Source organism: Saccopteryx bilineata, chromosome 10 (genome assembly GCF_036850765.1).
Source record: "Saccopteryx bilineata isolate mSacBil1 chromosome 10, mSacBil1_pri_phased_curated, whole genome shotgun sequence".
Classification (NCBI taxonomy): domain Eukaryota; kingdom Metazoa; phylum Chordata; class Mammalia; order Chiroptera; family Emballonuridae; genus Saccopteryx; species Saccopteryx bilineata.
This window is the reverse complement of record NC_089499.1, coordinates 73,198,482-73,212,195: the sequence shown is the minus strand read 5'-3', so window position 1 is coordinate 73,212,195 and position 13,714 is coordinate 73,198,482. Positions and strand designations below refer to the sequence as shown.

The 13,714-nt window shown below is 40.8% G+C and overlaps 1 protein-coding gene across 13 annotated transcripts in view; it reads right to left on the bottom strand.

Moving 5' to 3' along the window:
- Positions 1-827: 827 nt before the first annotated feature.
- Positions 828-13,714, bottom strand: part of MAGI1 (membrane associated guanylate kinase, WW and PDZ domain containing 1) — a 761,634-nt gene continuing 748,747 nt past the window's right edge. For 11 of the 13 annotated variants that reach the window (XM_066245924.1, XM_066245930.1, XM_066245922.1 and 8 more), the window contains 5 exons: positions 10,532-10,625; positions 10,340-10,400; positions 9,329-9,472; positions 7,371-7,509; positions 828-3,463 (listed from right to left, as the gene is read on the bottom strand). In XM_066245924.1, coding sequence (XP_066102021.1) covers positions 2,712-3,463; positions 7,371-7,509; positions 9,329-9,472; positions 10,340-10,400; positions 10,532-10,625 — 1,190 coding nt within the window. In that variant the 3' untranslated portion in view covers positions 828-2,711. Of the gene's footprint in view, positions 3,464-5,299; positions 5,389-7,370; positions 7,510-9,328; positions 9,473-10,339; positions 10,401-10,531; positions 10,626-13,714 lie in introns of all 13 variants that reach the window. The other 2 variants (XM_066245932.1, XM_066245933.1) reach the window with 1 other exon arrangement.

Here is a 13,714-nt window from a genome sequence, read left to right as displayed (position 1 = left end):
TTAAAAAATACAAGTAGGGTGTTGAATCCCCCCACCCCCTTGACACACATTATTCCAGGCTTCCACTGTATAATGAGTGGGAGGGAAATTTCTAAATGGTTTGACTTCATCATACAAAATACTCATCCATTATCTCTCATCAAGACATTTACAGGAAATGGGGGATTAGGGAAAGTAGGCTCACAAGAATCAGTCTCCAATTGAAGGTTACAGTAGTTCAGAGAAAACCACATTGTTCTGCTTAGTGCATAGTCCCTGTACAGTACAATATTTCCAAAGCAAATCTGTGTGGAATTCAGAGGAAATTGCCACACCAAAAGTCTTCAAATTGAGACAAGCCCAAGTGGGTAGCACATAGATTTTAAAATGTGAAATGTCATCTCTGACAACCATAAAGACATCAAAATATTAACTTCAAGGTGTACTACTCCAAAATTCAACCTTGATTTCATTTACTTAAAACTCTGGACCACAGTTGAGAGCATTCATCATTTAACATCACAAATTTTGCTAGAAATAGTGAGAAAATTCCTAGCAGTGGAACCTTAGGAATAAAATCCCCAAGTTGGCTCTTAGGAAATGGATGAAAAAGCACATCATTGTTCAGTTGTCTTCTCCCTCAGCCTATTACAACTCAGTGTATGCTTTGTATGGAAAATTGATCAGAATAGCAGTCACAAAGTTTTCCCTCCTGTTTAGCTATAAAGTATTTTTTATGTCTGTTCCAGGAAAGGATCTTCTTTTGTGAATGTTCATACAACTACAGCTACTGATTCTAATGTTCTATATAAATCTATAAGTCAAATAAAGTTATGAACAATGTAGTATTTATATATGCATAGTGTTTTATAAAATGATTGGCCCACATACTGCTTTTCATCAATACAGAAACAATATAAGTTCATAGCACACTGTAAGAAATGAGTAAAGAACGAAATGCAAACAAATGCTTAAGAATTCACAGGCAGGCTCACCATGGAGGAAATGATATTCAAACCAACTAAAGCTTTGAAGAATTACTTATATAGTCTCCCATTTTAAAACAGCTTTACATACCTGATTTAGATTACATTAAAATATATCCCAATGATCAATTTGTTCCATATTCAGAAATATAAACACATATCACATTCCTCACAGCTAATTTTTTGTCATAAATTCTCTTTTATACAAGAAAAAAAGGCAACAGTTGTTTTTTATTTTTTTTTAACAGGCTCTATTAATTACAATTTTTAACTGTACACACAATGATTGGCTGGTTTTCTCCCCTCCCCCCCCCACTTTTTTAACAGTACCATGAGAACAACAGTGATTGACTTGCAAAGTTTAGTATCTATACGGAAAATGCAAAACAGTACTACGGAAATATACAATGTATTGTAAGCAGCAGTTTGCTGTACAATAGGCACAAGCAAACATTTTGGCTCAGCTAGGCAGTAATCCATTTCAATCACTTCCCGGTGCTACAGCCAACCCAACCACACCTTAGGTAGGATTGCAAAAGAATGAGTCTTTTTTAAAAAGAAAAATTACTATGTTTTGTTCTGCTGTCCAAAAACTCAAAGGACAGGGTCATGAGGGCAGAAGTTTGCCAACTAGATCTAGAACCATTGAGATCACATCCTTTTCTCTTCAATCATTCTGGAGACTCTTACGCTTTAGAATGGAAGTCGGGCATTTCTAAAATAAGCACCTTCAATACTAAATATCAACAGAAAGTTAACTCTACCAAGGCTCATTCTCTCCTCCTCAATTGGGCGAAGGGGAACTGTGGGCTTATGCTAAAAAGGGGAACCTGCCTTCTGTATTGGGGAATTTTTATGGTTCCTTCAAACCATAAAATGGGCATATGGTCCTTGACTCCATTTACTCTTCAGCCTCAAATTAAACAACATAGAAGGTGTTTGTTGTCCATTCCTTCCAGGAGTTGAGCAAAGCTGTGATGGCACTGCCTTCATGAGATCTTAGTAGACGTTGATAATGCTAATGAACCTATCTGTACCTGGGCTGCATTTGGGTAATGATGGCCAACCTTCTCCTTTTTATGCCTTTCTATAGCGAGGGAGAATACGAACTGTTTTCTGAAATAATTATGACTTAACATCACATTCTGTGTGCTGTGTAGGTTTGCTATAAATACCCTTCATCTGCAATAGTAGTCTCTTCATACAGTCTGCTTGATTTTAGGGTCATGGCAACCCTAACCCACCCCAAAGTCCTCAGCTTTCACAAATATAACTTTTGCCTTTTTTTAAAAAAAGAAAAACTACTAACTACAGTATGGTACTATATCATTACATAACAGTTTATATCAAATTAATTAAACTTAATCAATAACTTCCCTTACTTAGAGAAAATGATCAACAGCCCTATTTAACCAGGAGAAAAAGAGTGCCCAAAAAAGGGAACAATTCTTGACAATTCTACAGTTTATGTAGAAACAAAATTTATATCACTTTGGGGCAGCATTTGGCAAATAATTTCCAAAAAAGTGTGCATTTAAAAATACTTTCTTTAATATTATACATCAGGCACAACACTTTTCATATATATTTTTTTTCTTATAAGATTTCAAATGCATAAAATGTTTGTTGCTATTCGTAGGATCGTCAGGTGTCAGATGCTTCATTAGGTAAGAAACTAAATTATTTCAGGTTTGTGGCCTTCCTTTTAGAACCTTTGACATGGTAAAGGTTGGAATGTGACTCGGCTTAGATACTGAGGTCGGTGCTACATTCTTTGTAAGGTCGCCTTCTCTGCTCTGGGGGATGTCTGCCACTCCTGCCGGCATCCTGCTTCAGACTGGGCTCCTCCTTGTCCCGGTGGCTGACTCGGTCCTCTCTGTTCCTCTTCTCCAGGGACCGCTCCCGCCTCCGCTCCGGGGACCTGGCTCGCCTCCGGTCGGTCGATTTCGCCCTCCTCTCGGGCGAGCCGCCCCTCCGCTCCGGAGACCTCCTCTGATCCGGGAGCCTCTCCAGGGACCGCCTCCTGCGGCCGGGAGAGCTGTCCCTGTGGCGAGTGGGCGAGCGCTCTCGCCTCCGCTCGGGAGAAAGCTCTTTTCTCTTCTCGCGCTTCTCCCTTCGCTCCAACGTGTTGTCGGCGCTCCGCGTCCCTTCCCTCCGCTTCTCCGGGGACCTCCCGCCGGGGCCGTTGGCCACCGGCCGCTCGGGCGGCGCGGCTCTGCGGCCCTCGGGCGCCCGGTCCCTGGGGCGGCCAGCCCCGCCCTCGGCTGTCCTAGACGTTCCGTTCCACGTGTGATGCTCACTGGGCTTCCTGCCGTACTCCCTGCTGCCTTTGGACTCTTTCCCCTGTGCCCGCTGTTCCCCGTGTGGTGATGATTTGTGAAGATCGGGTGGATGGCTGGACTCCAGTGGCGGGTGCGGCCGGCGGCCGGCCGGCGCGGGCCTCACTGCCGGGAGCCCTTGAGCACCGGCGGGGGCGCCGTGCCGCTCGCTGCTGGGCTCTGCGGGGAAAGGAGACAGAGCAACAGTTGGGTGAGAAGGTCCTTGTGCTCCTGTCCCCACTCCCACGCTCGAGCTCTCATTAGTCACAACAAACAAGCCACTCTTAAAGCGGTGAGAATAAAAGCCAGCTGAGTCCTGGTTAAATATAACCGCGACTAGTTAAGTTAAAAACTAGCGCTTGTAGCTTTCAGGGACTAGCCCACTATTCTCTCAAGACACAGCTCACTAAGGAATTTACAACATATCGGCACCACCTGGTCTGTCTAGAAGTACCCACTAGATCCCTTCTCTTCTCTCCCCACCCACCAACCCTTCTCCCTTGCCCACCCCTCCCCTGCCCTCATGAAAAAAAAATTTATTTTAAAGAATACCTGTTTTAATTTGCTTAAAAATACTATGGGCATGGGGTAACTTTCTGGGGAAATGTTAATAGCCCATGTTTTGATCTGGGTGGTTATTAAATGGGTACAGACTCAGTAAAAACTCACTGCTTTGTATTCTTAGGCTTTATGCATTTTACTGCATGCACAATATATTTCTATTTAAAAATGCTTCCATTAAAAAAATAATCCAGGGTGTGAGCTAAGGGGATTATACAGGCAGTAGGGCCAGATGTTGACAACTGGTAAATGTGACATAAAGTGAGGGTCCATTAAACATTCCCTCTGCCTTTGTGCACATTATTCAACTATTGTCTTTACTTTTGTGTAAGGTTAAGGAACTATTCTTAAAATGTGGAGTCTTCTGACAGATAAAAGGGAGAGGAAGGGAGATTGTCAGGGACACAGTTGACAGTAGATGGAATTCAAATAATGTCCTTAAATTTAGAGATACTTTTCTTTAGGCTCAACCACAATTACATCAATGAGCTATGGAGTCATTGGACTGCTCACAACATCAAGATAACGATAGATTTAAATCAGGGCAACACCCAAAGGCTTTTATTATTAAACTATTTGAAATAACACTGCAAAAAATGTTTTAGGAAGCCTCCTGAGTTTATGAGAGCTCTTTTCAAAGTGGGGATACTTTCTTACAACTAAACCCAACAAGTCATACACATTACACATATTTTAGGCAAGGCACCAGGAATGGTGTGCGGCAGCGTGCAGGGCAAACCAGGGGGCAGTGACAGAGACGAAGTGGATGTTCTTTAAGGATCTTTCATGAACAAAGACAGTCAATAGTAAGCTGTATGTTTCACAAATGATCTCTTTAAACTGTGGGTAGGTATTAACAAAAGCAGGAATGTAGCCTTGAGCAGGAGTTGGCAAACTTTTTTTCTGTAAAGGGTCAAAGAATAGATATTTTTGGCTTTGTGGGCCACATAATTTGTTACAATGACTCAATGGCATTGTAGTGTAAAAGCAGCCTTAGACAACACATAAAATATGTTGTGCTACTAAACTTTACTTACACAAAATTGGCTGTGGGCAGGACTGGGCCCATGGGTTGCCCTTTGCCAGGAGATAACTAATCAAGCAGGAAATCTCATCTTTCTGTCTAGCAAAGCCCTATCTACCTTGGTGAGAGCTCTGTGATAAGAGGTTTGTTCTTTCTAAATGCTGGGTAGGTATTAGAATTAACACAAAGTCCTTTTAAGATTTGGGTGAGGGAAGGTTCTTAGAGCATTATCATAAATCTAACATTGGGATTTTTTTATACCTAATCTTACAGGAGAGCAAGACTTCAACAGGGTCAGCAGTGTACTTACAATTCAAAGAACGCAGGGTGCTCAGAATGAATTGCCAAACATATCAAAATAGAGCTAAGCAGAAGCAATGAGGAAATTAGGCCACAGCACAGAAACACCTAGTATTGATTTAGCTACAAACCGTAGTTTGATTATGGCCCATAAGGTAGAAGCAAGCCTCCCCGAGCTTTTCATTTCTCATACATGCAGCGATATTAGGAGGTATCATCGCTGTAGGAGGGAGGGCCCAGCACCAAGAACAGTCAGAGAGAAAGAGAGAAAGAGAAAGAGAAAAAGTTGAACATTTAGATTCCCTATAACAAAGAAGAAAGAAAAAAAATCTGCATTTGTTAACATAGCGCAAAGAGAGTTTATTTGTCCAGTCAGACAGTCTAAGGCAACACTCAAATAAGGCTGCAGAGACCGCACTCAGAACAGTAACGCTTTTAGACAGCCATATAAGGTGACTCAAGGACCCAGACAATAGATGCATCCTTTTTTTTCCTTCAAACAACTGGAACAATGACAGGCTGGCATAGGATAGCATTAACAATAAACAACAAAAAAACAAAGTTCCCTCCCTCCCCCTTGAAGACCGCGGCAGTTAAATTAAGTACAAAAAACTCATTACAAAAATAGCCTCACAGAGAAGCAGGTTCCAGTCAAGTCAGAAAAATATTGGAACTTAACATATAACCCATTTGTGACTCTAATAAATAGAATTAGAGAGATTTAGTCCAAATGACACATGGAGACATTACAGCAGCACAACCCTGGCATGTTCAATCCTTCTTGGAAAACCGAGCATTTAAATAATCTTTATTTTTAGCCCAAAGAACATTTGTTAATGTTGGATTTTCATCCTCAGTGCAAGAGACATAGGTTTTGAGAAGGGTACACAGGTTACTGACGGTGACTCTCAAATGAAATATCATATCCAACAGAAGCATAGGGAAGACAGAAAAGGGACACAATGTTACACAGTTTCAGTGGTTCGGTACACTGCACAGCTTAACATCTGAATGCTGTCCGACTACCTTCCCCAGGTGTGGCCGGCCATGTCTAAGGGGGCTTCATCTGATACCCACCTCCCCCCCATCCTAGGCCCCTCATATTCTGCATCTGTATGGATGCCCAACACCTGGGAAAGCTATCCTTCAAAGGAGTTATCCTTGTCCTTGAGCTGCATTTGAACTAAGGATCTTATCAAGTCCAACATGCAACTGGAAATTGTGCAGAATGACTTTCAGAAAAGAAGGTGATAACAGATAAAATCCCTAATAAAGGGGACGGACATATATGGGACCATTCAATCACAGTTTCTATAGAAACTTTGTAGACCTTTGGTTGGGAAGAAAAGCCCTACATTTAGGGCATAGCTTTTTTTCTTTTTTAATTTTAAACAAGAATCTCAAATAAATAGGACAGTTATTATAATATATAATATTTTGCCACCAGGACACTAAGCTATGTAAAGATCATTGCTATTTAGTCAAATCATGTCTGTAGATAGGACAAAGGAACTCTATGTATAACCTGGCTTTCCCCATAGGAAAGGTATAGTCATGTGTTTCCTTCACGATGAACACTGGGTATCTGTTCCATCGTTTCTCCCTTAAAAACATACAGCTAACAAATCAATAGTTTTGTTTGTTTCATAGTAGTGGGCTCATGTGGTCTGATTTGGGGTAGGGACCAGAGGGAGGAAGCAGAAGTGTTATATACAGAGCTTAAAGGAGGTGAACAAGGCCCCCTAAATTATCTCAAAATTTCACATCTCATAAGTAAAATATCGACCACAAAAGAAAAATAAAAGAATTGTGCCTCAACATATCACTCAGGAAACCTGCTTTCCTGCTTCTTAAAAGGAGTATAGTCATTTTGTGCTAACAATTGAATCTGAGAAACAGTTTGGCACAGTTCAAACAATCATTCCTTCGCTCTTGGTCGGACTAGACAAAATGTTCTCTCTGATTATCAGAAAGGGGGCTATCAAGATCTTGTCTTAGGCCATGCCCCAGTCCACGTAAGCAAGCAAAAGGATGAAATGTGTAGAGATTTCAGAACAAGCGAGGCAAATAATCACATGGTGCAGAAGGCTGGTAAGACACTGGTGAATAGGGGAAACAAAAAGGCTTTTCTGCTGCAGTTCTGGAGACAAATTCATGGAGTCATGCCAGGGAAGGAAGAAATGTTTTCATAGTTTGACCCACCATATTCTGGTACGGAGCCGTCTCCCCGCTTCAGAGACAGACGCACTCTACGGCCGCCATTCTTAATCAGTTCTATAGCCCGAGAATGCTTCATGTTTTTGGTGGTTTCACCATTGATCTCTAAAATTTCATCACCAATCTGAGAACAAAGTGAGAAAATCACAATAGGGTTTTACTGTTTACTGAGGTGCTTTGAGATTTAAAATTCTTTCATTTACTGACTTCCTAGATACTCATTGAGTCTATGCCAGAAAATCTGTTGCTTAGGATGTAGCAGTGAAAAAGGCATTCCTGCCTTGATGGAGATGACATTCTAATGGGGAAAATATGATTAACGAGAAAATTAGAAAAATACACCTATGCTATCCCAGGCACTGGATACAGGGGAGTAAACCAGACAGGGCAGGTCCTTGCACTTGTGGAGCTTATCATCTCAAAGGAGGGAGGGAAGCACTAGCTTTGGACTGGAAAGCCTTGAATTTGAGTCTCGCCGCTTGTTAGCTAAGTGACCTTGTTCAAGTTAACTTCTTGGAGTTCAGTTCCTCATCTCTAGAAGGAGATAATACTCCATTCCTACCAAGCTGAGGGCATCAAAGCAGATCATCCCTGTACATATCTTGTGATCTATACAGCATTATACAAAATATCATGATAATGGTATTTCATTCAATCAGAAACTCTTTTAAGTGAATAAAGACAAGGAAAAGTATATCCCATGTGCTTGCAATTTAAACAAAATATTTATGTCACTATATATTTATTGACTTCTATAGACACAAATTGTGCTTGTATGTGTACAAAGGAAGAATAGATAACAAATAGTGTTTGATCTCGGAAACTGTATTTCTTAGTATACACCATTTTTTTTCACTGTTTAATTTTTAGAAACCACCCACATGGTCTACTTTCCCAGTTGGGAAAAAAACTCATTAAAAAATTCAATATGAGACCCTGGCTGCTTTAACTCAGTTGGTTCGAGTATTCTCCTGAAACACCAAGGTTGCAGGTTCAGTCCTTGCAACCAGGGCACATATGGGAAGCAAACAATAAATGCACAACTAAGTGGAGCACAGGAATGTCTTTCTCTCTCCCTTCCTCTCTATCTCTAAAATCAATCAGTACAAAAAAAATACCAATCTGAAGCAGCTTAAAAATCATTATTGTGTCTTAAGTACAAATATTAACTTCCCTATCCTTGGTCATTTTCTTTTTCTGCTCAGGGAAAATTTCATTTACTGTTCTCTCTTCCTGACCTGAATCCTGATTTTTTTAATTCGCTGCAACCTGCTTCCCATGTGTGGGTTTCAGTCCATGTGACTTATCTAAAATGAGCAGGTGAATTTTCTTCCTTTAGTCATCTAATCTGCCCAGGAGAGCAGCACATTCAGACGATAACAGACATTAGGTATCTAAACAGCGGAGTAGACGTTTTGCACTTGTGTATTTAAATTTTTTAGCCTTGACTACTACAGAGTGACCTTGAATATTTATGCCATGGAGTAACTGTCCCTTTGCGGAGGTGAAGTCCACATGCTCCTGAGGTGGGGTGAGATGGTTGGCAACTAGCTCGAGACAGAATGGAGCTCCCCACCCAGCGCCTGCAGAACTAAGGGCTTTCCTGCTCTCCAACCAGCCTGGCACACCCAGGAACTCCTGTCAAGTGATATGTCTGCCTCATGGGATTAAGTATAACAACTAGGGAGCTGGGATTCAGAAATATCTCCTTTAATAATCTTGTAAATAACTGTAATTTTTTAGTCAATCCCAAAGAGTTGAAAGGGTTCACCTCACTTTAGCAGCTACATCTAACGATGCTCCAGGCAGGGGATACAACTAGGGTGGGGTCACGCACTTCAGAGTCCTGAAAGCTATAATCTCAGGAAGAGGGTTCTCGCCCTAGAATGTCAAAGTCACTGCAGATGACTTTCCATCAACCCCAGATTCCTCTTGTGACTTACCCTCATCTTTCCACACCTTTCTGCAGGACCATCCTCCGCTAAGCGCAGAACGTACAGGTCCATGTTATACTCTCGGCCCCCTCGAAGACTAAAGCCAAATCCCTTGGCTCCTCTTTCCAGTTCCACAGTGTAAAAGTCCTGCTCCTATTTCAAGAAAATAAATGTAATCGTCTGTGAGAACATATACCTACACCTATTTCTCTCCTCTTCCCAAACATTCTTTGTTATGCCGATTTGACCAAAAGCCATAATCACTATCCCCCTCTTGGTGATCCTCAATTTTTTATTAATACCCATTAACCTTCAAAGTTTGAAGATCCAGAACCTGAAAACATTCATGAAGTGTGCCTGCAGACTGCACACCAACATGCATACATCAAAATTGAATCAGTGAGGCTGTGATTCTGCACGTGCAGCAGGGAAATGCATTCCATTTGTGCATGCCCTGCATGCTGCCGGAGGGTCAGCCTCTTGCCCAGTGCCTGAAGATGCCAGCAGTGTCCATCATTAGAACACCAACAGGCTCAGGAGGACGGTACGAAGGGAACCTATTTAATTTTACATCACACAGTGCTCCCCAAATTTGCTTCACCTGCTCTTATGTGTCTACCCTCCATTACCGCTGTATGGGACAGGGGTGCAGCTCTATGGGCCCCACCTGAAATTCACAAGTCTAAGAAACACCTTAAGTAAAGGACATTTTCTTGGCTTAAGTACAACTATGAACACCATGAGCAGACATCAGCTGTTTTGCTCTTCTTGCATTGGTCACCAATTATAGCTTTTTATTTTGTTTGTTTTTCCCCTAGAAAAGGATATCTAGGAATATTTTTCAAAGGTAGTAAAATAAAATGTCATTTCCTAGACAACTAGTGTGAATATATATTTAGCACATCCCCTCACCAAAGGTTATTTATTTTGAGGTAACTTGTAAAAGATATCTCTAAAAAATAAAGAAACCTGGAAAAACATGTACAAAGCAAACAAAGGAAAAAGAAACACGGCCCTCACCTGTGTTGCCTGGGGTGCTTTGAACTCAAACTGAGATTCTGGCTTTGGTTTGGTGGTACTCCTGCCAAGAACAGAGGAAGAAATATAAAAGCAGCCTGTGGGGAAACAGAAAGATCCCAGCACAGGTACGCCATGCCTGGAGTTACATTTTTGTCCTTCAAACTAACCAAAGAAACCAAAGCCATGTCTGACCTGGACTCCTGGGCCCCTTGCTGAGAAGGGGTGTGTGTGGTGGTGATGGTGGCGATCTTCTCCGCATTGGTCAGCAGAGTGGCATTGGAAGACTCTGCAGGATGAGACAGAGCACAATAAAATGAGGGCCCCGAAGACACGGTCACACTGGGAGGTGAGCAGAAGCCTCATATCTGAATGACAAGTTGGGATTCCCTGTCACCATTTCAAGCAGTTCTGACTTGAATTTCTAAACAAGAGTCTGAAGAACCATTTTAAGATCTTCTATGATGTGAGCCATATATACTCCATTACTCTTCTCCCACCCAGACATCCCCACAAATGAAACAGAGTTTGCCTAAGAAAATGCTACCCTAAAACTGCAGCCTAGACAGGTGTCTTTCCCTCCTCTGCCACTGAAAAATGCCAGCCCACACCAGAATTATTTCCCGGAGTCTTACATGCTGATAAGTATCTTTCCTAACATTTCCTGCAACTCATTAGCAATATTTAGTGAGTCTGCTTGATTTCTTCACGTGAATATTAAAATTACAAGTGTGTTAACATCTTGTTAAACACACACACCGTCGACTTTCTTCTGCATTGCTTTTAATGAAGCACAACTGGAAGTGTGGAGCTCCTGACAGCTCGTCTAGGATCACTCAGGAGAAATTGATTTTACACTTGCATTCGTTAGAGCCCAAGTTTGTAAACACAAGTTATAAATCATGAAGGTACCCTAACATAATAAATATGATTATATTCCTATGTAAATTGACTTTCTTCTCCACTAACCACATTCATTAGCAACTTCATTAATCTCTAGCAGCGAGGAGATCCAGATGTTGAAAACATTCACAAGCACGCCTATACATGGCAGAGCAGCACACACATATGACCATTTAATAATGATTACATATTTTTTATGAATTATTTCTCCATTATGGTCAAGGCAGATAGCAAGCAACCATAAGCAAGTTGCACATTAAGTATTTCTGTTTAGGTTGACTGGAACATAGCATCAATTTTCTATTCAAGAAAATGCTAACTATGGTGGTTAGATTCTAAGGTTAGCTTATTATACATGCCTGTTTAAATCACAGGGTGCCAGGAAGTCTCAAAGTTTCCAAAAGTTCTATGGTTCATAGGAGGCACTCTAATGTTTGTCAAATACGTATATCTACCCATCGTGTATAACAAAGTTCCTCTGGGAAAATATTTTAAGTATCCCCAACTGGACTACCTGGACTCTACTAGTTATTCTAAGTATCATTTTGGTTTCTTGTGGTACCTGATCAAGTGCCAGGCCAAAATCTAACATTACTGTTATCATCAGTATTAAACTGGTACAACCAAGGTGATACATTTAAGATATTTCATAAAGTACACCCACTGTGTGAGCACAAAGGACTGAGACCGCACAGCCTCTCCTTACGATACCCAGGACTTCCATACACACACGGATCGGCACTTTGGAAAAACTTGATATTATTCACTATAATTACTCTTAGGGAGACTCTCCGAGAAATCACAAGAGTACTTGAGCCATGGGGAAATCATAATCAGGATACCAAAAAGGACATTTACTTCTGATTAAAATTATTATAATTACTGGATTGTGCGGCTCTCCCTCAGAATGCCTGCGTGTTTTTGGTAGCCAGAGTTTTCCAGGTAGATCAGATCCCATTCTCAAACAATGTTTATATTTCTGCTGTTTTCATGACTGCTGAGATAATTACTCAATACACATAAAAACACCTGTTTTATTAAGTTTCCTCCTAGCCTACATTTGCTATGTTTCACCTATTTATATACAAACCTATTTTGGGTTGAAGCTAAACTTTCAGCATTTAAAAAATGCTGAGATTAAATTAACATTTAATATGTAAATGACTATTTGAGCTCCCTGAATTTTCTTGTTGTTTTTCTTAATCTATGAACTACCACCATTCCTAATCACTTACAATCTGCAAAGTGCTATGCTATGTGCATTATCACATGTATTACTTCATTTAATTCATACAGCTCAATGAAACAGGTGCAAGTAATACCCCTATTTTATAGATGGAGACACTAAGGCTTAGTAAAAGCAAGTAACATGTCCAAGGTCATCCAGAGAGCAAGTGGAGACACTAGTGACTTTTAAGTCTTCATTCAAAATTAAAGCAAGGCTTTAAGTGCTGAAATTCTTTCTAGCTTTTAAAAAATACAGATATGAAGCCCACTATCATATATTTATAGCTCTGTTCCAAAGCAAAATTTGCCCCCTAGAATGGAAAAGAAATATGAAAGGAGGGCCTGATATAAGAGTATGCTCCAGCAGCAGTAATCTGAAGGGGTGTCAATGTATTCGGCTTTAAAATCTCCATAGCTGGTGGCCAGATTGGCTGTGTCTATGATAAATTCCCAAAGTACCCTACATCCTTTATTAAACAGTGTTTACACCCACGTTAGCTCCCTTGGAGTAATGAAAATGGATATTACTACTTTGCATAGCAATTTAGCACAAAGAAAAGTATAGGTAAGCTCTGGAGGTGTGTCACCATGCTGTGCTAAATCAGGGCACTGACTTCTGACAGGGACATCTCTCTGCTACAAGAGACTACAATTCTAACCTTGCCTCTATGGTGATATCCTTAGCCTCCCTTACGGATCCACATTCCAAAGGCAAGCAAATCAGCAAAGAATACAACTGTTCCTTTCATAAACACTGTAATGCACAAGCATAAATGTCATAAATATCTGAAGGAAGACTTTGAAAAGCTGAATCCATCAGTATTTGAAAAGCTTGGGGAGATTTTTTTAAATCTACAGTTGGAATACTGTTCCCTTTGCCCAAGTCTATGCTAGTATCATAACCACAGAGCCTTCTACTAAGATCAACTTAACACGATTCTGCGCCTTTGCCAAGGAGATATCCATACCTGTGTTGCCAAACCCTACCTCCTATTTAAGCAAATACTTTGAATCAGTGATCAGCAGTACAAATTATGACCATAATTTAAGTAATATATTTTTAAGCTCATAAACATTCTCATTATTTTGAACTTGATTTAGTCTGATGGTTCCATGTTAGCCTGGCTCAGGCAGGGTCTACCCTATCTGATTCAAGTCTCATTCCCATCCAGACTTCAGAGTATCTCTATACAGTACAAGTGGTAGGAAGCATGTGTGGTTTGACTTGTCATATTTAAAGTTCAGATC